Source organism: Vanellus vanellus (genome assembly GCF_965231255.1).
Source record: "Vanellus vanellus genome assembly, chromosome: 2".
Lineage (NCBI taxonomy): Eukaryota > Metazoa > Chordata > Aves > Charadriiformes > Charadriidae > Vanellus > Vanellus vanellus.
The window spans coordinates 144,520,543-144,545,874 of NC_138906.1; the positions used below are offsets into that span (position 1 = coordinate 144,520,543).

General features: G+C 43.6%; 1 protein-coding gene across 1 annotated transcript in view; it reads left to right on the plus strand.

The window, feature by feature from the left end:
- Positions 1–2,502: 2,502 nt before the first annotated feature.
- LOC309668923 (neural-cadherin-like) overlaps positions 2,503–25,332 on the plus strand; it is a gene marked incomplete at both ends in the record, with an annotated part of 45,548 nt that continues 22,718 nt past the window's right edge. The window contains 16 exons of the mRNA XM_082479464.1: positions 2,503–2,632; positions 3,085–3,310; positions 3,714–3,918; positions 4,297–4,408; positions 8,427–8,676; positions 9,628–9,770; positions 10,123–10,295; positions 10,614–10,782; positions 12,046–12,216; positions 15,619–15,791; positions 15,914–16,081; positions 17,031–17,280; positions 19,968–20,095; positions 21,762–21,948; positions 22,100–22,243; positions 23,964–24,247. Of these exons, the coding sequence (XP_082335590.1) occupies positions 2,503–2,632; positions 3,085–3,310; positions 3,714–3,918; positions 4,297–4,408; positions 8,427–8,676; positions 9,628–9,770; positions 10,123–10,295; positions 10,614–10,782; positions 12,046–12,216; positions 15,619–15,791; positions 15,914–16,081; positions 17,031–17,280; positions 19,968–20,095; positions 21,762–21,948; positions 22,100–22,243; positions 23,964–24,247 (2,913 nt within the window). The remainder of the gene's footprint in view (positions 2,633–3,084; positions 3,311–3,713; positions 3,919–4,296; positions 4,409–8,426; positions 8,677–9,627; positions 9,771–10,122; positions 10,296–10,613; positions 10,783–12,045; positions 12,217–15,618; positions 15,792–15,913; positions 16,082–17,030; positions 17,281–19,967; positions 20,096–21,761; positions 21,949–22,099; positions 22,244–23,963; positions 24,248–25,332) is intronic.

Consider the following 25,332-nt stretch of genomic DNA (forward strand, 5'->3'; position numbering starts at 1 on the left):
CTTTTTTAAAGCATAAAGCTCTGGTTTAGGGCTGACATTTTGACACGGTGGGGTTTTGTACAATTCTCACAGCGGGATTAGGACCATTATTGATTGGTATTTAACACTTGGATCACCTACATGGGACAATATTAAGGAATAAGCCATATAATTATACTTCTTTGCAATCATTCTCTAGCTTTCACTAAATGGGAAAAATGCTCAACCAGATATTCATCTACACAGAGGTTAGAACTGCTCGAATTAGACCAATGAATGAACAAAAATATTTTTTTATGCAGCGTGCCTACAAATTTTCGTTCTGTTACTTGGCCCTAGCAAAATGACACCGTCTATAGCTGGGTTGATTAAGATGTGTATTTCTCAACCCTCCCTCTTGGCTATGGATAAAATACTGACCACTACAGCTGCTCTTGTGAGCCACTAGCTTGTGCTGAGGGTTGTGCTTTGTGTTGCATCGAGCAATACGGAGAAGATATTGTTAAAGTGTGTTTAACAAATGTTTCCATGTATGCAATGTCGGTACATTAGAAAACTAGAAACCATATAATCTAAGAATTTCCTCTAGCTAAGGAAACCATGTCTTAAATTATTTTAAATACTTTAAAAAACCCACAAAACTTCAATGAAGTCCTTTCCCTCCTGGGAATGATTACCTCTGGTAAATTTATCCAGCACATATTTTTACTGTGGGGTAAGGCTGCTCGTAAATACAGGTCTTGGGTGCCAGCAGATGTCTCTATCTGTGGGTAGTCTTTTATTTGGTATTGGATCCCTCAGGTCTACAGTTAAGATTTGTTTGGAATTTCTAGCTTACTTCTTGCCTTTGGTGCTGGTTTTGTCCACGTGCTGCTGTCCTCTTCCATCCTACATGAAATGTGGCCTTCCTGAAGACAGAGATCAAGGGTTTCCTGTATGAGACATACGTACACCTGGGTGGGTGTTTCTTTTGATGGTGTAGCCCTTAACAGACCTGCAACCTCAGTGCAGTTTGTTCAAGTATGTGATCATATTTTTATCAGGCAGACAACGTGCGTTTCTCATATGTACTTTTCTACTTCCCCCCCTTTCTACATCCAGTTTCTTTTTTTTTTTAATTTGAACTTATTTTGTATATTCAATAATATACTCATTTTGATTTGAAGTCAAATCTCAAGGCCACCCCTGGAACACAAATGCACTTTGGAAAATTTCTTCAAGAAGCTCATATGTACCTTTAGCGTCTATTAGCAAGTTGCTGTGACTTCAAAAGGTTTGAATTTAGATCTCCCAAGAGGTAAAAATGCTGTGATTAAATCTCCGTGGGTTCTTTGCAGTAGAAGGTTCCTTCTCTTTCTTCCCTGTGGACAGCCCTTCTGCATGTCAGGGGTTCACCCGTTTTCTTGGCCTGGCACTAGCGGTGGGACAGCCACCCCAGGAGCAGATCTGGCGTGATCCCAGGAGTGGTCCCACTGATGGTCAACCCTGCTACCTGAACACCTTCAGACCACGCTACCGGTTGGAGATCAGAGGGGATCTAGGTCAGACGCTCGGTGGTGCGGTCCTTCCAGGCTGCTCCCAGGTCTGACCGTCCAAGGTTGTGCAGCTGCAGTCGTCTGCACCCATTGTTTTAGGTGTCGGACTTGGCTTCTTAGCCCCAAACTAATACAGGCGCAGTCAACTTATGTGCCGTTTTTCTCCAGGGATTCGGGTAGAGGTGCTTGCTGCCGGCCCCAGATCCTCCATGCCCCGTAGGGAGCAGTTTGTGCTGTGGTTCCCCCACCGGTACCTCGGGCTGGCTCTGTCCCTGCAGCCGCTGGCTGCCCTGACCCTTCGCTTGCCTCTCCCTGCAGGAGCAAAGCCCCAAGGGTTTGCCCTGGGGCGGTTCCATTTCAAAGCCAGTGTTCCACTCACCCAAGATGCAACCAGATGGGATGCTGGGGGCAGAAGGGGAAGGCGTGTCTTCCTCTCCTTGAATATCCAGCGGTTTGAGAAAACTAAACAAATTAGTGTTAGAGCAGGAAGAATTTTAGGGGGTTTTGATTGCTTGCCACTCCCACTGATTTTTAAGTGAAATATTTTAATAAGCCCTAAACCTGATTTGGTAAAACTGGTAACATTTGTGCTGAATTTGTTGAAAATATAATGGACAAATTTCAACCTGAGTCTGGATAAGTACGCACTAAAAACTGTGTTGTGGCAAGTGGTGTGACTGACAAAGTATTTAATATGCATATCTGACTAATTAAAAGCTATTATTGAAAGTATTTTTAATTAGTTGGTAACTGCACTTAATGCACCTCCAGCTGCCAAAGTCCATATCTGTACTGATTTTTTTGTGGTAGGATGACTGTGATGGGCAATTCAGTTTGTTTACAGATACTAATGGATAAGATTTTAAACGTTCCCGACTAAAGTTTGTGAGCAAGCTGTCTAGAAATCCATGCATCTTTTGCAGATAATGACTGGTACCTCTGCCACGTGACACTCCTTGCCCCAGAAGAGGAACTTCTGTCCTGGGGCATGTACCCATACCCCTACCTGGCACGTGTCGATCCAGATGCCCGAAAAGGCACTCTCATCTACCAGCTTGTCGCATATTACAGTAACAATGAAAACACCAGTGCTGGGATATCTTACACACTCATTGCAGGTAGGTCTATTCTGAAAAAAATGTTAAAATTCTGTTAAGTTGCAGATTTTTCGTAACAATTTCCCGTTTTATCATTTCGTTGATAGATTTTTCCCTTGGGGAACGCTTAACGATGCAGCAGGTACAGCAGGTAGAGAGTACAGGTGCTTTAAGTAAAGGAGTTATGTGGATGGTAATCTTTCTTGCTGCCACTTTCTTTGCTTTACTTCTATTTTGAAATTGATTGCAGCCTTGCTGTTAGCTCAAGGCTCCATTTCTCGCCCATTCTCGGCTCTTTTGCACTGCACCGATCAACAGAGCACGGTGTGAGTGAAAGACAAGGTGCACAACTGGGGAGGAAAAAGGAAGTGCATGAAAGGACATAGGCAGATGATTTGAGGATAGCTTACCTTAAAATAGGGCAGATGCAAATACTGTGGGGCATTTTTCAGACCTGCTTTGTGCGTTTATAGGTGGTGAAGAGCGATTCCAAGTAGATAAGGATACTGGCATTATCATGACCACTGGTTTGCCTTTGACGTGGAACAAGGAGTACGTGGTTACTGTGGAAGCCACCGATGAGTATGGCAACAAAAGCCCCTACGCCTCCATTTCCATCCTGGCGGGCTCCCGACCTCCTCAGTTCACTAACATGTCCTACAGCGTGTTTGTCCCTGAAAATACTCCGGCAGGAGAAAAGTAAGTTGTACTTTGTTAGGTGAGCTCCCTCCCTGCAGTCTGAGAGGAACTTCACAGAGCACAATAAAGTGAAATTTTGTGTTGTTGCTTCTCAGGGCTATGCACGTGTGTTTGCCTATTACACTTTAAAAATAGCGTTGTGTTTTCTAAAATAAATGATGCCTTTTCTGGTGTTTGAGAGTCTCAAGTGTGGCATCAGTGTGGGATCAGTCTGGTGAGAGAAGACAGGGTAGGTGGGCTCCCTGTAGCAAAAAAAATTCCAGTCTGAATACAAAGCTGAGCCCAGCATTGACAGAGAGCGAGCAGTTCAGCTTTCGTCATCCTCACCTTCCTCTTCTAGGTGCTCAAGAGACAGCTTTTATTATTGTTTTGAAGCAAAGGGTTATTCTCTCATTCTTTACAGAGTAGCAGTTGTTGAGGCTGTTTCTTTCCAGAGCCAGCCTGTTTCATACACTCTGCTGACGAACCCCAGCGGGCTCTTCAGGGTGAGGCAGGAGAGCGGAGAGCTCAGCCTGACCCGCCCCGTGGACTACGAGAGCGAGCACCACCTCTATCACCTCTTACTGAAAGCCATGGAAGTTGAGAGCACTCTTAGCAGCGTGACTGAGGTATGTGGATCACTTCACTTCCTACCCACTGTCTCTGCAACCTTCATTACCTCATTAGTGAGACCAGTTACACACAGAGATAGCCTAGAAAACTCACAAAGATGCTCAGGAGGGAGGAGGCCCTGTGGTGCAGACAGAAGGGTGGACTCTGATTTGGGTTCAGATCTAGGCTCTGTGAAACGCCTCTTGTGGTTTCTCTTTGGCTTTGCCTCCCATCTGCTTGGAGCTGAAGGAGATGTGAGGAAAAGTTTAGCATCGGAAGCATAAGGACAGGACAGCTGCAAAAGCAATGACTGCCCAGGCAGCGTCCATAACGAGGTGCCTGTTTTCCTAAGCGTAGACACTAAAATCCCCTCTCAGCATGTCCTTTTGTCTCAGGTCATGGTCCATATCACTGACGAAAATGACTGTTCTCCCGAGTTCCAGCACTCCATTTACAGCAGAGACAACATTCCTGAAACCATTCCTGTTGGCACGTCTCTACTGCAAGGTGAGGACCATCCTGGTACCTTTTGTTTCAGTCTTGCCACGGACCTGCCAGTTTGTGTTACCTGTTCAGGTTCTTACCGTGAAGAAGTGTCAGTTCTTCCACAGTGGGCACTGCCTTTGTAAGGTGTGGATGGTGGCTTTCCTGGAAGTCTGTAGGCGGCTTTTAGGTATCCTGGAAGTAGAGTTGGGAGTGTCTTCAGTTGAGGACCACCATGCTGGGTCACACAACTGTGCCCAAGGAGGGACCCTGGGGTATCCCAAGAGCAGTTAAGGCAGCTGACAGGCAGTGACTTACTGGATTGCCATAACTTGTTTCAATAAATCTTGTGGCTGTCTTTTGACACAGCCGGGTCATCTGTTTGTGTCCTGGAAGCAGCCGCAGCTAGTTTTTCTTTTCTTAATGTGTTAAGAAAAAAAACACATTTTTTTAAATGGGCAGCTAGTTTTATCAAATAGGTATTAAGCTGTATAACTTAGAAGATGTTAATGGAGAAACCTTTGGAAAGCCTGTGAACTTTTATATTTATGGTTGTGGCTTACCAGTCATCATTCCAAGTTTGTTGTGTTTAAGATGACCTCACTACAAGAAGGACATTGAGGTGTTGGAGCGTGTCCGGAGAAGGGCTACAAAGCTGGTGAGGGGTCTGGAGGACAAATCTTATGAGGAATGACTGAAGGAACTGGGGTTGTTTAGCCTGGAGAAGAGAAGGCTGAGGGGAGACCTCATCACTCTCTACAACTATCTGAAAAGAGGTTGTAGAGAGGGGGGAGCTGACCTCTTCTCCCTGGTGACAAGTGATAGGACAAGAGGAAATGGGTTAAAGTAATGCCAGGGGAGGTTTAGATTGGTTATTAGGAAACATTTTTTCACTGAAAGGGTTATTAAACATTGGAATAGGCTGCCCAGGGAGGTGGTAGATTCGCCATCCCTGGAGGTGTTTAAAAAAAGGGTAGATGTGGTACATGGAGACATGGTTTAGAAGTGGTTTTGTCAGGGTAGGTTAATGGTTGGACTTGATGATCTTCAAGGTCCCTTCCAACCTTAGCAATTCTATGATTCTATATCACTTGCACGTAAACTCTTAGTGCACAGATGACATTTTTAAAGGCTAGAATAGTATCCTGTTGAAAGATGAAAGCTGTTAGAAATATTTTTAAGCCCTAAATTCCAACCAAAAGTTCAAGGTGACTCTCAAAATACTGTGATTGCGTAAATAAGTATTGAACTTGGATGATACCGTGTCTTTTGTCTCAGTCTACAGAGCCCAACAGGCAAGGAATTAAAGTTTATTGTCCAACCCGTTTACTGGTGTCAGTTAAATGCCTTCAAAGATGTCTTGAGATCTGGTGTAGTCTGTCATGATGTGGTACGTGCCACAGATGTGTTCTGCCTAAAACTGGGAGAATACTTACAGGCTTGCTGTCAGTATTCAAACTGGAAGTAGGGGCAAGTACTAGGGTAGTAATGGGGACACGGGCTGAGATCTCAGAGGGGTTGTGAACCATGTGAGAAATGGGTGAGTGCCAAGGCCAGCCTTAGCAAAAATTAACATATCTAAGATGTGTCTTTTGAAGACAACGATGTAGATTTCCCAAATTTGAAGCTGAACGCATGCAGAGCTTTCTGTGACTCTCTTTTTGGTTTGATGGCTCTTGGGAAGCAATAAGTTGATTGTAATGATCAGCTCCTAAAAATTCCGAAGCATGTGATTTTCAGTAAAAAGATGAATGCAGTTCTCTCCAGGAGACTGGTAAAGCTGGTAAAAATTCACCCAGTTGTGGGGAAGAAAAGTATGCCCCAAGTCCAAAGCAAGCAGAATGGCAAAGCTGTGTAGTATGGTTCACAGCTGCATCCTGTTTGGTTGTCTTGCCATATGGGTTACATTTCAAGAAAACGATCCTTCCTAAAAAAGAAAATGTGAGGTGGGAGTATAGTGACAGTCAGTGAAAATGGGTGGGTGAATGCTCACTTGGTGTTGAAGAGCTGAGCAACGTTGGCAGTGGCTGCAAGGAAGCGGTGTGTGCAGTCACCTGTACCCTGTGCTGGATGAGTGCTGTGCCGCTAACTCTGACTGCCAAGGCAAGTATCATCTCAGGAAAAAGAAAAAAAAAAGCAGCTCTGTAAGTCCCACAAACAAAAAGAAATGCAAATTCAAGACAACCTTGGCCATTCAGTGACTGACTGGGTTGCTATCGATGGTAGCGAAAAAGATACAATGGTGTATGCCATTTGTTAAAACTGTGGATGATGTAAATGTAGGGTTTAGTTGTCAACCATTTTTAGGTTAACGCGCTCAGAGTATCATGTCCGTAGTGCTGATGCTACGCTAGCTGAGTCAGTCAGTCTACTTAGTCATTACGGGCAGATTTATGCTCACTGCAGGTGTTTTAGGATGTCTGGATGCAAACAAGCTATGATCTGAAAAGCATGGAGGGATGCTCTCCGCAGAGGTTAGCGTAGTCCTTCAGCTGCACCACTGTGCCAGCAGAGCAAGGCTTAGAGTTGTGGTTGGCAACTTTGTGCTAACGTACTGGGCTCTGAGATGGAGTTACCTTGCACTAAGCTAGCTGAGAGCATGGGTAGAGCTAGCACAGACCTGTTTGTGGTTGCTATACGATCCTCGAAATAGCTTTGCGACGCAGATCGGTTTGCAGGATGGAATGAAATGGAAGGGGAATGGAATTCCCGGTTGTTATTGGGAAGTAAGGCACGTTTTTGTCATGTACAAGTAAGCGTCACATTCCCTATTTGCCGGAAAACATCTGTGGAAAATAAATATGATCGTTAAGCACATAAAATGTATTTTTGTGAATGGTTACAAAGTCTCCATAATGACTCTGTAGATTAAATTAGAACTTTTGAAATCAAATATGTTTTTAACTTTCTGCATGTCTTTCTAAAAACAGTACTTAACCGCTAAATTTAACTGGTTTAAGTAATTTCTATCTTTCTTGAGTTTTTAATATATTTCATCTTTCAGTACAGCAAGAGAGGGATTAACTTTAAAGCCTTTGCTTTTGTAGTCTGTAACACATCCAAACATGTATTCACAGCAGGATTTTGAGAGATGTTAAGCAAAATGGTACAACCAACCTAAATGTCTTTTTAAACCCAGATGAGTAACTTTTCACAGGCAACTAAGTAGCACGGCGTTTCACTGAGCTTTTTGAAGTCTTTCTCTTCCCCTTTGAGGTGAATTAACCCCTTTGAGTTAATATTCTGATAGCGAGGGGTCTGTGTTTCTTCATCTCATTTTTGGATGAGGCTGTAGCTGTCTGCCATGCACTGCAATCACTGTTGCGCTTCCAAAAAGCTGTGTGCTACCATGATGGCTGCGTCTGTACCCTCCTGGTAGAATAAGGAGTTTGTTTAATACCAGTGTGGGTATGAGTAGAAGCCTCATTGTTTGGCTAGAAAAATGACAGGGTAATTAAAGAGGTGAGCTCCTGTTCTTAAAAATCACTTCTGATATGATGTTGTGAGCTCTAGCTCTTTGTTCTGCTGATTTGTTGCTTCTGAGCAGATGGGACACACAAAGTACTGAATAAACACTTGCTGGGGAGGAATGTTTAATCACTCTTTGTACCTTGAAGCACCAGGTAATTAAAAAGTACTTTAGCTATAACATAGCTGGGAGCTAATTAAATTTGAACGGCATCCCTGGAGAGAGTGAGGACACAGTTTATGACTGATAATGTTCTACCAACATGCATATTGATTGTGCGGTAATTACCAGTGTTGACTGCTATTTGTACAAAGCATGTTGTGTAGTATTGGGATCACGGCTCTCGCAAACTTGCCATGCTGCGATCACTCAGGCTGGGTTGGAGCCGGGGGAAGAGTTGTTTTGCTTTTTTACTCCCAGCCTCCTGCTGAGTTCCCAGACTCTTACCACAAAAATCAGGCTTTTATGGATAAAACAGAAAGAAGGCAAGAAATGGCATAACCATTGGTAAGAAATAGCATAACCAAACCTCTTCTGCAGCACAACCGTTCTGTTAAATGTGTCCTCTAATAGTGCTTGCAACAGACTGCGACTCTGGCTCCAACTCTGAGATCACTTACTTCATCCAGAGCACTGATTTTTCCATCACACGTCACGGGGTCATCAATTCTAACCAGAGGCTGAACTTTGAGCAAGCAAACCATATGTATGAATTTGTGGTGATAGCCGTCGATAAAGGACATCCCCCTCGGACAGGGACGGCATCTGTGCGGATTCGAATGGCCAACGTGAATGACGAGGCTCCTGTCTTCTCCCAGTCCGTGTAAGCCAGCTTGAATGCCTCCTTTGATTTTTACTGGTGCTGCTCATACGTGTAACCTTAATAACACTCGTCTAAATGGTCACTTCTTGTTTTGCACAACTATGAGTACCAGTGAAATTGAGGGGTAATTTGTATGAATGATGTAGAAGACGGCCCTTCATTTCTAGTTTGTATCAAAAAAAGACACCAATTTTGATACCAGCGTATTGAGTTTATAGAGCAACTGTTTTATATAGAGAGAACGGAATGAGTAAAAGACCTAACTCTATAGGGAATGATTTTGACTGGGTTGACTTCTAGTTCTCAAAGTGGTTGTCCATATATAAATATATGGCACATTAAGATGGTAGTTTGCAAACATTAAAACCATCAGCAGATTCTATTATGAACTAACTTTACGAGGTTTTGTTTGTTTAAAATGCATTCTTTCCTTTCCTGAATTAATACAATTTGTATTTTTTTGCATGTTTAAAGTATGGACATGTTTTAAATATAAAACAGATACATTTATTTACAAAATGACATACCATTTTACATGCATCTCTGTAGTATCTGACGCCTTCCATTCATAGATAAGGACATAACAAATGCTGCATGACAAATACTAGTCCGTTTTCTCATCTTTAGGAGATGAGAAGAGTGATCCTGGTTTGCAGTGCAATGTAGTAAGGTGCATATTGATATCTTCCAAAGGATCCTTGGAAATTATGTATGGCAAAAATGCAGGATTACAATCCTAAAATACATACCCTATATATACTGAGCATATATATAAAAATACATGCTGAACAAAGGTGCTCAAAGTCTCATCTTAAGCTGATTAAAGATTGCATGCTGAAAGCTTAAAGAAAATTACATTCATAATGACTTTATAATCCGTGGATGATGGTTAACATTGTGATGGTTATGCTGGTACTGGATGTGCTGCCATTGCTCCCTTATGTCCATCAGTTACAGAACTTTCCTTTCGGAAGATGCTGGTCCCAGCACCTTAGTGGCTACTGTTCGGGCAAAGGACCCTGATGGAGATGGTCTGCTATATCTGATTACAGGAGGCAATGAGGAGGGAAACTTTGAACTGGATAGTCAGAAAGGTAAGGAAAGAGGTTGCAGAACACAGTTATTTACTGTCTAATCTGTATTGACTCTGCTTCACCTGTGTGTCAAAAACCATAAGAAAGCACCATATTTATATAATCTGCAAAGAGGGATGCTTTGTATCAGCGAGAATTAGCTTTTTGATATGATGCTCGTTCTCAAAAAATCAACCAAAACTTGGGATCCTGGTCCAAGGACCCTACAGTCTAAGATGACTGATTCCTATGCTTTGCAACCAAAATACAAACTGAAACAACAATACAGCAGCAGAGAAATGTGATGCTAACTTGATTTTGTTTGTTTGTTTATACAATAAAATAAAACAACACTTTATGCTTCCAAATATAGGTATCATTAAACTGCGCAAAAACCCACCACCCAACCTGAAAGGGCCACAATACACACTGAACATCACTGCAATAGATGACAACGCCTCAGGGGGACCCACCTCTCTCAGCAGTTTTGCTGAGGTTATTGTCGGAGTTAATGACATTAATAACAACAAGCCTGTCTTCAGAGAGGTACGATCTTTTTTCTGCAGATATTCTTTTCCCATCCGTAATTGGGGTTATAGACTCCTTTTGGCTTCTGGTGGTTGCCGGTGGGCTGAAGGGACTGCATTTGCAGAGCAGAATGAATCTGTGAGAGCGCATGAAATCTTCGTTCTCTTTTTTTCCTTCCTCTCCCTTAGAGCTTGATTTCTTTTGTGAGTATAAGTAATAGAAGTGATTTTCTTCTGAGTTCTTCTCAGATGTGCTGGGAAAAAGTATTGACACTGTGCAGTGAATTCCTGTGGCTCCGTGTAATAAATAGGGTTGGATGTTTGGGTGTATTTTTAGTGCGCTTACTACAGCGACAGCACCTGGGTTCTGGAGAATCAGCCTCCAGGCACGTACGTGCTACAGGTAGAGGCCTACGATGCAGACCTTGGCATTAATGGAGAGGTGAAGTATGGACTCATGCATCGAGATGGAGCTTCCCTGGGCTTCAGCATTGACCCAGACACAGGTCAGTAGCTTTCAGGTTGCTGAGATAAAATGAAAATGGGGTTGTGTTGTAATGAGAATGCCACAGTCAGTGTGTCCAAGTGGGCTCATGCTTTAACAGTGTAACTGCTGGGTTAGCGATAACAGCTTGAGGTATAAGCACTGAAAAAAGTCCAGGGTATATGCATAGCCATGAACATAGATTAAATTAAGACGATAGTGATTTAAATGACAAATTAAGTAGGGAAACAAACCCCAGTTCAATAAGAAGATAGAAAGCTATTCTGCATCAGCTATCTTCCTATTGGATCAAGTGTAGCTATAAAAATGCAGAGCAGAGAATGTGACTCTAACAGCTTGAGTTTGTTCTTCCCTTCATTGTGGCCTGACAGTTCTTTAAAACGGTTTATTTCTCATCTCATGCACAAATAGAAGGTCCAGTGCAGTGCGTATAGAGGCAAAACCCTCTTACCAGAACAGGGTAGTGACAGACAGTCTTGATGCATTTCAGATGAAGTAGTTATAAATGGTGTTGATGTTTCGATAGTCAAAACAGTAAGATGTGATATGTGCATGTCCAGGACTGCGCAGGAGACTGGAAGGACTGACAACAGAGCAGCAGAATCCTGGTCCCTAGCATAGTAAAAACATAGGTCTGGAAGTGGCCTCCAGGAGGCCAGTTTAAAGTCTCTCAACCAGAAGAAAAGATCTGAGATAGGGAGAGACTTGGTCAGTAGAGAGGAAAAGCTGAATACTGGGAGAAAATTGTTCGATTTATTAACCGAGCTATGTGATTCTACCCTGTTTAAATCTGTTCAACGAAGCAGCCTCCAGCTCCCATAGTAGAGATTACTTGGTCACATCACTTGTGCCTTCTGTGGTGTGACTCTTCCCCAGAGTAATAATGAGCTGTCTTGGAAATATTCAGTTACTTGGGCTATCACTGGAGTAAACCTAAAAGAGGCCTCTCGATGAGAAGGAGAAAGTCCTTCTGTGCTCCATGAGGAGTGAGATAAGAAGGTACTCAGACTGAAGATCCTTATCAGGGGAGCAGGAGAGAAAGCTGTAGACCCCTGTCAGTATGTGGCATGTGAGGAGACGAAAGACAGGGGAATTGGAGTTGGTCTTGTCCAAGACACGCATTGCAGGGTTGGTGTGGATTAAGCTTAATGGTTGTGCTACGTGCGCTCAGAGCTTCCTCTTGTGTGGGAGATGTACTGGTCCCTTTCTGCAAATTTAGTCCCGAGGCTGTGACATGCAGAACAGGAGGTGTCTGTGTTCCCAGGAGTCATCACAACCACGCAGAGTTTTGACCGGGAGAAGCAGAGGGAGTATACGCTGTCTGTTACTGCTACTGACCAGGCACAGGAACCACTGATCGGCGTGTGTCAGGTCACCGTCCTTATTGCTGATGTCAATGACAACGATCCCAAGTTCGAGAACAGTCGCTATCAGTGTAAGTGTTTCTTAACTACCTGTCCCAGTACCTCAACATGAACCTGTTTAGTACTTCTTTATAGCAGTGGTCTATTTTTTAGGTGACCAGTCTTCCTTTGCTGCCAACTAAGCCAGTTACTGCTTAACCTGGTCAGTGGAAATATGCAGAATTGATCACTGTCCTCTTTATTCATTGTAATACTCTTAAGAACATTGATCTGACACAGATCAGGCAGATCTGATCCCTTCCCTTTGCGGCTTTTCCTTGCCCGTTTTTTCTGCACACTGAATTTTTATTCAATGATGTCCCAAAACACAACATGACATCCTAGCTGAGAAGTCATCAGCCCTGACTAGAAGAGCAATTGTCATCTGTGTCTCTATGCCACAGCACCTCTGTTCGAATAGGCTGGAGTGGTATTTATCTCTTGTCAGACAGCCCAAAATCCTTGGCTTCTAGCCTGCGACTGGCTGTGAGCCCCGATGCCTCCTGTGACTGTGCTGCTGAGCTAGCCTTTCCCATTTGCCCTAGTGCCTTTCCCTTTTTCATCCCCACATGACATGCTTTTCATCAATCTTTCATTTAATTTTACTTGATGCTTCTGCAGTAGAATCCTGTACTTAAGTACACTCGGACCCTATACGCTTGGTGTCACCCACAAGTGATGAGCGTACTCCCTAGTTGCTCGACTAGGACAGGCGCTTCCTTGCGTGATTGCCTCAGCAAGAATGGCAAAAAATGGTGGATGATGCATGTGACAACAACTCCATTTTGGAGATGTTCTGCCAGTTCTGTGGAAACGTCAAGGAGTGACCAATGACTTATCAAAATGAAGATGGCTCATAAATAAGTCATCTTTAGCATCACAGAGGCCAGCATTTTAGCAGGATTCAAAAAGAGGTTTGACGCTTATATGGCAGGATTTTAACAAGGAGGAATGACCTGCCAGGAAATAGCCTAAATATACAGCTACACTTCAGAGTTATGCACAAGGACAGAAAGAAACTTGTGTTGCACCTTTTAGAGTATCTTACAGCAACTAACTCCAAGTGCCAAATCAGTTAAACTGTTCAGATTGGGAATAGCCATTTCTGCATTCCTAGCAGTGGTTTCTGGCCACAGCAGCACTGAGAAGTCAGGTGGGAGTGATCTCACTAGAGAGAAGTATTTTTGGACAGAGCAGAGAAGTCCTTGAGGTAAAGGTAATGTTTGTGCATAGATGAACCTGTCCACTCTACCTTCAAACATGTCTTTCAGGTGAAACTGCCTGGGATTATTTTTTTCAAAAGTAGTCAAGCTGAGAGGTCGCATTTGGTAATTATGGTGACTTCAGCACTTGTGAGGAATAGGCAGATTTTCTTTTTTTTTTTCATGAACAGAGAGAACCAGTAAAGGTCCTGTATCAAAAGCAGTCCAATGGGATGGGAAAACAGGAGATAATGAGGTCACTTTATGCATACCACTTTTCCAGCATCTATACATAAGTAATCAATGTTTGCACGTCATAGAATTAAAAATAGCTTCTTCTCTAACAAGATCAAATGCCATTAGTCATAGGTTTCTATTATTCCTGGAAACTGCTGGTCCTTTACTCCTCTGCACTAGGATGTTGGTCAAATCCCTGATTTAAACCATGCATCTTATCATCTGTCTGCAAAACAGACATGAAAGAAATGCTTAACTCTATGCAGTAAGGATGGTATAGGAAGTGTTAGAGTTACGCCAGCAGCAAGCAGAAGTACATGAAATGAGAGAGCACAGCCCTTCCAAGTAATTTTGTATTTTTTTCTTACAATATGATTTAACAGGATTTGACTATAAAGGCATAAATTTAAACACACAAAAAAGGGTATTTTACAGTGTTTCTTAGCAATAAATTCCATTTTCATTAATCTATTTTAGTGCCAGTAAATCTCTTCTGAGAGCAGCTTTGGCTGTTACTGACATACCAGGGACATGAATCCTAGGCCAATTAAATGTCCTGGGGGACTAGGGAAACTAATTAAAGCTCAAATTTGTGTTCGTGGAGCAAGCAGTGGTGGTGGTTTAAGGTTTACTGCCCTGATGCCGCAGACTGTAGATATTAAGGAAGGAAACCAAATCAGAAAACATGACCGCTCCACTTTATAAATAGTGTGCAAATCTGATTGTCCCACCTCAAAAATACTAAAGGAGACACATACAAAGGAGATCAAAGATATGAAACAGTTTCTGAACAAGAAGTGATTAACTGGACTGAGAGGGTTGTCTAAACCTAACTGGGACAGCCCTCCCACTGCCAGGGCTGTTTCAATACACTGAGTTGATGGAGCCTTAGTGCATGGAAATGGCTCAAAAAACCCCTCGGGCATGCGCCTGTGGCTACTTGGAGGAGGAATTGGGGCTGGATGGCTGAGAATGGAGGGAAGAGCAGGACGAAAGTCAGATTAGAGCAATCTAAAGACTGGGGTGTGGAAGAGAGGCAGCCGGCAGGGATGCGATAGCTTTACATAAAATTGTGCCTCGCGGAGAGAAGGGGAGTAGGAAACGGCTGCTCATGATTTCCCATCATTTTGTTGGTGTCCTGGCCAGGAATCGGGCTTTAGGAAGACAAAATGAATTACTTTTCTGTGCAATGGATACTTCAACTGTACGACTCTTTGCCACCAGATTTTTAGATGATGTTTATAAAAGCAGGTTTAAAGAAGGACTGGTCTGTGTAGGGCTGTGGACACAGAGGCACAGGCTCTGTCTCAGGTGGATTGCTGGGAACAGGGAGTGAGACCTAAGGAAAACGGCATGTATAAAATGCTCATTGCTTCTCCAAAACACTGGGCTGTTGGGGGGGGGGATCCTCGCTGTGACCTCCGTCTTCATGCTTTGCGATTACCTGCTGCCTCCCGCTGGCGATGCTGCTGCCACCGCTCACATTCAGGATGAATTCAGTTCACCCGAAACGGCTTTTGATGCCAACCTGCTTTTATCAGCAGCTGAGCCCAGCAGCCTGGGCTGGGATCTGAAGAAGCGGGCATGCGGGTGGCTGCGGGGTTTGCTGGCGCCGCCGCAGAGAGGCACAAGCGCTGGCAGCGGCGTAGTGGGTAAACCTGCTTCACTAGCAGCTCGCTTCACAACCCAGCGTGTCGGGGGAAAGGGAAGGGGAAGCTGAAAGAGGACTGTAGGTTCTCTGGTAGTGACGATACTTTATAACCTGCCTCATTACAGAAACATTTAATCTCCCATGAAGGGGACTATGAGGTTTTACGGGAGTATTTCTATTACACACAGCCTGGTAGATCAGAGCAAGACCTGCTGAGAATCATAGAATCATGGAATGGTTAGAGATGGAAGGGACCTTAAAGATCATCTAGTTCCAACCCCCCTGCCATGGGCAGGGACACCTCCCACTAGATGAGGTTGCTCAATACCTTTGTCTTTTCAAAGACTTCCTCAGCGAAGATACTCCCGTGGGGACCAGTTTCCTCCGTGTTGCAGCTCACGATAATGACCAAGGAGTGAATGCTGCCATCACATACTCAATGCTGGAGCACCAACTGGAATACTTCCAGATCAACCCCAGCACGGGCTGGGTGTACGTGAACCGCCTGCTCTCCCAGGTAAAGTGACTCGGCTGGGAACAGCGCAACCTCCGACCCCTCGAATCCATTGCGAAGAGTTAATTGCAGTCTCTTGATTTGTACAAGATGGTTTGCAAATATCCTCGATCTTTGTTTCACAGACAGCACGCGTTAGTCGCTATGTTGTAGCGACAGACGGAGGGAACAGAAGCAGCACTGTGGAGCTGACGGTCACTGTCACTAACGCACTCAGCCAGCCGCCCCGGTGGGAGCAGAGCAGATACTGGGTAACCATCCCCGAAAACACCATTCGTGACACCAAGATAGTGGTATGTTAAAAGTGCAATTACTTCCCTCCTTCTTCTTTTCATTTCAACGTCTTCCTCGGTTGTGCTCTGTCGCCCTGTGCAGAGTGCACGGATGCTCACCCTGCAACCTGACTGCGCTATGCTGTTTCCTTACCAGCCCCCGCAGCTGCGTAACCCATTAGTGTTTGTCAACAGTACCTGTCTCAAAATAGCCAGCGTCCCAGCTGGCAGCAGTTTTCCCAGTGAATTCTCACACCAACAGCCCTCAGGGTGTGCTCCTGCCGGCAGCGGCTTTGAATGAGGAGGGAGACCCATGCTCTGCCTGTGCGGCAAATCCGTGAGCGTTCCCACCAAGGGTCAGCTCCTCGCTCCTCCATCCTCAGCGGACCGTGCTGCCTGCCTGCATCTTTCCTACCTCTTTTCTCAGTTTAGCACTACAGCATGGAAAGGCTGTAGTTTTGCTTTGGGCTCTTCTAACCCAAACCAATTCCTTTTTAACCTGTGGAGACTTATTCTTTAAGGATAGTCTCTTCCGTAAATTGCCAGATAATTCCCGTCTTCCTCCTCCTGCATGGAATATCCAAACACTTGCAAACAATTTAGGTTTTCTCTGCACCTTGCCTGGTAAAATGTACAACTCAGTGGAGAAACAGTCTCCTTTTGGATTGCTTTCATTTTGGAAGGAGGAGAGAGGAGGCATTTCCTTTAGCCAGTGATGCAGTTCTTGCTTGGCACATTTGTGGGCAGGTAAATTTACTATTGATTAAAGAAAGACCTGCATCAAACTTAAGTGTTGTAAAATGAAACACAGCTCTGTAAACTGTTTCTGTTTTGTCTGTTATCCAAGTCATACAGGCATGTAAGTTCTTGGAGAACATACACGCCTGTATGTTCTTGCCATCAAACTGAACGTTTAACGCTTGGAACCCCATGCTTCATCAACACATGTGGTGGCTCTTTTCTTCTTCAGACCATGAAAGCCACATCCCCTCTTGGTGATCCCAGGGTTACGTATAATCTGGAGGAGGGTCAAGTTCCAGAGACTAACATGCCAGTTCGTTTCTATCTGAAGCCAAACCGAGCTGATGGATCTGCTTCTCTTCTAGTCTCTGAACCACTTGACTTTGAGACAACTAAGTTTTTCACCCTGACAGTCCGGGCACAAAATGTAGCAATGACTCCTTTAGCTTCCTTTACCACCGTTTGTGTGAACGTAACAGGTAAGCTTTGCTGCTATTAGAACAGCCCATTCAGAACAATATTCTCGTTATTTTTAGTATAACACCGTGATTTAAGGTAACACCCATGAAATGCCAAGCTACCTAAAAGAACGCTTTGTATGTTTCTGTGCTGTAAAAGGAGTTGTGCAGTCATTAAAAAGGTTTATTTGAGACAATTTCTGAGTACAATTATTGAATGTAGAAATGTGATAGTGCAAAAGTGGGCTGTCTGAATGTTTATGCAACACTAGTGCCTGCTTTTATAAATATAATTAGAAAGATTTTCCTTAGATAGGAGGACAAATCTAGTTAATGTCCTCAAGCTGTTGAAAGGAGATGAGTATTACTGGAAATACTCTGTGCTATAAAAAGACAAATAGCCCAGATAGGTTGGGTTTGTGTTTGGTGTCTGTTTAGGGTTTTTTATTATAGTCAGAATTTTCTATTGAACGCTGAGATTAAAATTCTAGGAATGAAAATGCAAGGGTCCTTACAACAGGTGCAATTTTCAAGAACTTGATCCAACCCTCCTTGTAGCAGGATCTTTTTGTAAGGCTCTGCTCCTGTGGATCCACATAAAACTAGAAATCTGATTTTAATCCCTGCTTTTTGAAGCATTAGTGGAGTTACTTTTGATATGTAGACATTTAGATGAAAATATGAGTAAGTGCAGTCTCCGGCAAAAGCATTTGTCTCGCTCACCACCACGGAAATGAGAGACCTCAGTGGTAATTTGAATGGGGATCCAACTTCTGCTTCACTTTAGCACAGCATTGTCCTGTCTCCACAGTGCACCAATGCAAAAACCCTGCAGGTTTGTAGAGCAAGAGTGCTTCAAGTCAGGGTCTGAGCCTCATTGTAGATTATGGACAAAGTCTCAAAAGATTTTTCCTCTAGTGCAGTTATTGGTATCAGAATTTGGCAGAAACTTCATTTTGCTCACAAGCAAAAATCCTTTTTCAATAACTTAGTATTTCACACACAAAAAAAGGTTTGCACACACGTGTGTGTATTAGTGGGAGAAAAAAGCAAGTTAGGCGCTTTTAAGAGCGAAATAACCACCAGAAAGTTTCATATGCAGAAATGCCCTTTATTTATGTACAAGCACACAGAAAAGGAAGTCTTTTATAGTATCTTATTTTCTTTACCTTTCTCAGTGAATTTGCTGAAAATTATCTCAACGAGACATATTCTCTTCTATAAAATAGGAAAAAAGAAACTTGTTAGAAAAGAAGTTTTCACGAATGATTATGCATATAAGAGAGAAAGAAAATTGGGATTTGTGGGAGCCTGCGATGACAATTTAAAAAAGAAAGTCATTGAAGACATTGCTTCTGCAAATAGTTGTGTGTCAGAATCAATGCAGTCATGTGGCAGTAGTAAAACTAAATGTGTGCTTAAGGGTTTGCAGAATAAGATACCAAGAATTTTGTCTGCTCTTCATAAAGACAGATGGATCCAAGGAACTGTCATTACACCTCCTCTGTTTTGGCACTGTGCCATGACATGGGAAAATGATTTTCTTAAAATGCGGCTGTTAAACTGTGAAAAGTGTAAAAAGATGTAGGGGACTATGCAGCATTTCTGAGTTTCGTCGTCTCACAGACAAAGAGGAACACCGGACTGATTTGTCATGGGTTGAGCAGGAGGACGTGATTCCAGAGCAGTTTAAATGGATCCAAATCAGTGCTGCCATAGTTCTGCCTGTCCCTTGTGCTCACCTGGTCCTATGCAGCAGTTTTAGGGAGAAAATGTGTCAGAAACTGGCCCTTCAAAACACTGGACATTTTTTTCCAGTTTAGGTCTCTACACGGGTCAGGCAAGGGAGACAAGCAAGCTTGATAGAGGCTCAACAGGGCTATGCCTTGTGCCTAATCTGACCTGACTGCAGACGGCAACTACCGGGGCAGCCCTTCCTTGCCTTCACCTGCACAATCCCACCACGTCCCTTGCGTTGGATCTGGCGATTACACGGCTGCAGAACGTGTCAGATCTCAGCTCGCCCTTTTCTCTCCAGAAAGTCAGTCTCTCAGAGCAACACGGTGAGCCCTGTCGACACGGGGCCACGTGATCCCGCCCGTGGGAAGGGGGATCCCATCGCTTTGAGCAGGATGACGAGAGCGGGAAGATCAGCATGCTTCCTTTGGACATTGGCCAGTAGTTAGATGAGGGGAGGCTAATGTGCAACTGCACCCTAAATAATCATTAGTTCCTACAGCGTACCATAACTCTGGCTATACTGCCCTGTATAAGGCCAGGAAAGACGGTTTTGTACACATTCTTTGTCAACTCTGTAGACTTTGCAATTTTAATTTCCATTATATGTTAATCAGTCCTTAATAAAATGCTCAAATGAACTACTGCTATAGACAACCAGGTCTTTACAGACTGTGAATGACAGGCTTCCTGGTCCTGGCATTCATGGACTTACTATAAGAAGATCACTGGTAAAATCATTAGCTAGTATCTTAGCTGAGATTGGGCCACTGTCTCCCAGAAACTGCTCAATGTCTATAAAATGCCTCCTGACAGCGGCCATGAAAATGGGAAGACCCAAAGCAGGATTGCTTCTTGCTATGAGCAATACAAGTTCTTTCTCCAAGCAAAATTACAACTGTGGAAAAAATACAGTAAAAAAAGGCCTTCAAACATTTTCTTACTGTGATCCCCATCACCTCCTTTTGCAGATGTCAATGATAATGTTCCATTCTTCGTGTCTTCTAACTACGAGGTGTCTGTGCCAGAAGGAGCTGATGTTGGTACATCTGTGGTTCAGGTGTTAGCTACGGACTTGGATTCTGGCCTGCATGGAGAGGTTTGACCTTAAATTCAATTATTTTCCTCCCAATAGGCAAGTTTTAGTATTGTAATTAGTGGGAGTGCGCAGACAGCAGATGACAGGGTAATGAGCCACAAACACTTCTTACAGCACTTGTCAAGTATTTGTCTAGCATGTGTCTGATGTGCATAATATGGGATGCAGGCAGAGAAGATGCTGTTCACAGTCTTGGGAACCTGCATCATAGCAGCTCATCCTGATCCAGCAACCGTGACAAAGCACCACTGCATGATTTTCAGGGTTGCTCCCATGACAGGATAAGTGGAGGTGGCTGCAGAACATGTTTCCAAACTCTTGCTTCTTCAGCTCCTTATTTAATTGACCATCAGTGATTATGGGCAGTTAAATACGTATTTAAATACGGTCAATTAAATAAATTTAATTTCACTATCATTGGTCAAATGGTTGGTCAAACCAACATTTGACCATTATTGTCATAATGACCCAACCCTAGGAAAAAGCAGTGTTATCAAGGAAAGTGCTAATTTTCTGTGCATTTTCCTGAGCCTTTTCCAAAAATCCTACCAGCTCTTCTGGGAGGGAACTCAGCTATTAGAGATTTGCTGTTCTGTAACCGTCATTTTGCAACTTCTGAAGAGCAACCTATGTGGTAGAACTGCCTGGTGGTGCTCTGGGCATGATGTGGGAGTGGGGGTGGAAACATATTTTTCAGAGGAGGAAGCCAAACCTTTGTTACAGGGAAAAAAGTGGATAGCTTTCATCACTGGAGGTTTTCATTTGTTCAGTCCTGTTGAACGGGACCCAAACTCTCAGCCCCTTTTTTTTTGAGATCAAAAGCACAGTGGGTTGCTAGAAGCTGGGGAGACACCAAGGAAGATATTGTTCCGTACGTTGTCTGTCCTTCTGTTATTCATGGTCTTTCTTAACTGCTTCTGCTGGCCACTGTTGGACATTAGCTACTGGGCTTGATGGGTCTTGATATCACTGGTACACATGTTCTTCTGTTTGAGAATTCTGTTTTTTTATATATCAAAATGGGCAAAAGACTTAGAAAAATTATGTCCGGATGAACTATCTTTTCTCAGAGTGTTGCTACTTTGCAGACAGACCCAAGAGACCAGTTCTGGGCTCCCTGGTTCAAGAAGGACAGGAAACTGCTGGAGAGGGTCCAGCAAAGGACTACTAAGATGATTAGAGGAATGGAGCAACTTTCTTATGAGGAAAGGCTGAGGGACTTGGGGCTTTTTAGTCTAGAGAAAAGAAGACTGAGGGGGGATCTTATCAATACTTATAAATACTTAAAGGGAGGGTGCCAGGTAGACGGAAACAGTCATTTTTCAGTAGTGCCCAGTGACAGAACAAGAGGTAACGGGCACAAACTTGAGCATAGGAAGTTCCATCTAAACATGAGGTTTAGATGGAACAGGCTGCCCAGAGAGGTTGTGGAGTCTCCCACTCTGGAGACATTCAAAACCTGCCTGGACACTGTCCTGTGCAACCTGCTGTAGGTGACCCTGCTGTGGCAGGGGGGTTGGACTAGATGATCTCCAGAGGTCCCTTCCAACCCTGACCATTGTGTAGTTCTGTGATTCTGTGAAGAGACTACTGGGGAAGGGTCACAACACTTGGACATACAAATGGAAGTGGAAAATGTGGCCTCTCTTAACTATTTCCTTTTTAGGTTCACTACTTAATATTAAAAGATGCTAGTGAGGACTACCAGTTCTTCACCATTGAACCTGAGACAGGAATTATTTCCACCCGTGCATCTTTTGACAGAGAGAAAAGAGCCTCTTACTTGATTGAAGTTCAGTCTCAGGACTCTTCAGAATCTGCTAGACCTGGTGTGCATGGGCAGCCCAACACAGGTAAAACTAGTAAGGATTGGGTAAAAGATATCAGAGATTGGGTTCCTTAACTTTTCTAGCCTTGGTGGGTATGTGAGCTGTCTGGAATACAACAAGGTATTCCACCTCTGCCATTTCTAGTCTGCATGTTCCTCTTTCATCTCCTTCTTAGACACAGCCTATGTAAGGATTTTTGTCAGTGATGTGAATGACAACGCACCAGCATTTCCTCGGTCAGTGTATGAGGTCAGCATAGATGAGGACAGGGATGTTGGAAGTCCTGTTGTGACAGCAACAGCAGATGACGAAGATGAGGGTAAGTGGACCCTGCATGTCTTTCTAAGTCCTCTTAGTATTACTGTGTGTTGTGCTACTTCCGTCATGGGCAAACAAATCTCTGCATTCAGAAGATAATTAAGCGTTTCAAGCATTTGTAAAAGTGAGGAGAGAAGTTCTGGGAACACAGGAGCATTTTCCTTTATTAAGTGCTCAGGTTTGCAGTGCAAAGGCTAAGCTAGCTGGCAATCTCTTTGGGGCAGAATGAAATCACCTGGAGTCACAACCCTGCTGTAACTTTGCAAGTGGTAGCATAAAAACTCACTCACTCTTGAGCATGTGCATGCATTTTGCTGACTCCTGTGCTTTCCAGATCTCCCTGGGAATCGGTTTTACTTAATACTATTGCAAGAAAACCAAACCTGTGTGCTTTTTGGTGAGTTAGTGGGTTGAATATGCTTGTGGAAGAATCTGACAAACAGTGGAAAATGTGGGATGATGTGGCCAGAAACGAAGGCAGGGAGAAAGCAGGAATAAGGCAGGAAAAAAGGGAAAGCCAGACCTTCTTTTTCGGCTCACACTTGCATCAGCTCTGACGGTGTGAAACTGCTCCTACAGCGTGGTGAGACCAGATGGGCTGAGGTAGTCCAACAGCACGCACCACCAGTCAGTTCCTGGTTTTGCTTCTGCTGCAGCTTTTTTTTGCTCCTTTCCTGAGTTGGTCCAGCTCAACTTGCTGGAGAAAAACAAACCCATTGAAAAAAAAGAAGGCAAACTGTTGTGCTGGTGACAGAGCGCAAATGAGCACCAGAGGAACGTGTTCCTGGGAGCAGGCGAGAGCTGACCATTCCTTTCAGTAACACCTATGCCTCTTAGTGCCCATAATGGAGAAGTAAAGAGGCCATTTAAAACCGGCTGCTGCACTTGAGAGAATTTGGCAAAAGCGACTAGCAAGTGATGCTCGAACGCATGCTGCAAAGGCAGCCAAGCTCTTCCAAGCACTGATGTGGAGCACAACCTTTTCACTTTCTTGCCATCCATGTTGCTTTAGCCTTCTCATCCGCAGCTGACTCACAGCTTAAAATGCTGAAAGTTCTTTCTGCTCCTAGCAGTTCACCTATTTAGTTTGGGAAATGACATTCTGTCGTGAAATGCGGTCATGTATTTTTTTTTCCTTTTCAAGTAAGTAAACATGAAGTACCAAGCAATTTATTTTTTTTTTGTTCCTAAACATTTTGCAGCAATCAAACAACTGCTATTGTACAGGTGGGATATTCTGAGATGAATTCTTGCTCAAAATAGAGGGTGACTGTTACATTTTAGCACCATCCAGTGGTTAAAAAAAAAAAGTTCCGAAATACTGGCATTTGAAATGGGAGGCTTAGGAAACATTAAGCAAAAATAGCTTCTGTTATTTTAATAGTATGTTACTTTTTTATTATTGGCAAATGAATGCACAATAAATTAGGGGCACGCTATTCCTTCATTATGAATAAAGAGGTGCTTGTCTGTGAATGCAAATTATATTTGTAAATAGAAATGCAGACCTAACCCCCAATCTACCATACACAAACCCTTCAAATTACATACATGGATCATTCTGTTTGTGGCTGTGTCTATGTTTTATCTCCCACACACACTGTGACAGTCTGGACAAATGAGGTACAAATAAGGTTTCTCTTGGATACAGGTCCACTGTGTATAGCCGGATTGAGCATTCAGAGAGTGGACAGGCAGTGGTCATTTGCTTTCTCTTGTAGGTGCAAATGCCAAAATAAGGTACCAGATCACATCAGGAAATGTGAAAGGAGTTTTTGATGTGGAACCTGAGGTTGGGACTGTCTTCATTGCTCAGCCTCTGGATTATGAAGAAGAACAACGTTTTGAGCTCCGGCTTGTAGCTTCTGATGGAAAATGGGAAAACCACACTCTTATCATCATCAATGTTGTGAATAGGAATGATGAAGCGCCAGTCTTCACTCAGAACGAATACCAGGGCAGTGTCTTGGAGGAGCTCACAGATCTGCCTGTACTTGTCCTAAAGGTAAAGCAGTTTGTATAAAGCAGGGCAAAACCTGACTTTTTGTTCAGCTCAATGCCATCCATCTATATAAATCCAAAAAGATTTTGTTTTCTTTAGGGTGGTGAGTCCTGGTACTGGATTTAGCTGGCAACATTCTGTAAAGAAGAGAATAAAGAAAGCCTGGTTGAATTTGCATGACAGACTTACTCCCTTGACCAGCATAAATAGCTCGATGATCTTAAACGTCTTCTCCATCCTAAATGATTCTATGATTCTAAATGTTGAAAAATGTGATGGCTTTCCTTAACAAAACAGAGATAGTATATTTTGAGTAACTGTGTAAGCATAGCATTGTTGGCACATGTACCTCATGTATTTAAGTCACAGACTCTTCGACTACATTTATACTACCAAATAAACATTGCCTATTCTTTGACTCTGGAACTCAATCATAGAATAATGGAATAGTTTGGGTTGAAAGGGACCTTTAAAGGTCATCAAGTCCAACCCCCCTGCAATAAGCAGGGACATCTGCAACTAGATCAGGTTGCTCAGAGCCCCGTCCAACCTGACCTTGAATCTTGCCAGGGATGGCGCATCTACCACCTCTCTGGGCAAGCTGTGCCAGGATTTCACCACCCTCATTGTAAAAAATTTCTTCCCTATATCTAGTCTAAATCTTCTGTCTTTTAGTTTTAAACCGTTACCATTGCCCTATTGCAACAGGCCCTGCTAAAAAGTTTGTCCCCATCTTTCCTATAAGTTTCCTTTAGGTATTGAAATATTACAATAAGGGCTCCCTGGAGCCTTCTCTTCTCCAGGCTGAACAACCCCAACTCTCTCAGCCTGTCTTCATAGGAGAGGTGCTCCAGCTCTCTGATCATTTTTGTAGCCCTCTTCTGGACCCGCTCCGACAGGTCTGCGTCTTTCCTGTGCTGAGGGCTCCAGAGTGGGACACAGTACTCCAGTAGGGTCACACCAGAGCAGAGTAGAGGGGGAGAATCACCTCCCTTGACCTGCTGGCTACGCTTCTTTTGATGCAGCCCAGGCTACAGTTGGCCTTTTGGCTGCGAGTGCACATTGTCGGCTCATGTCCAGCTTTTCAT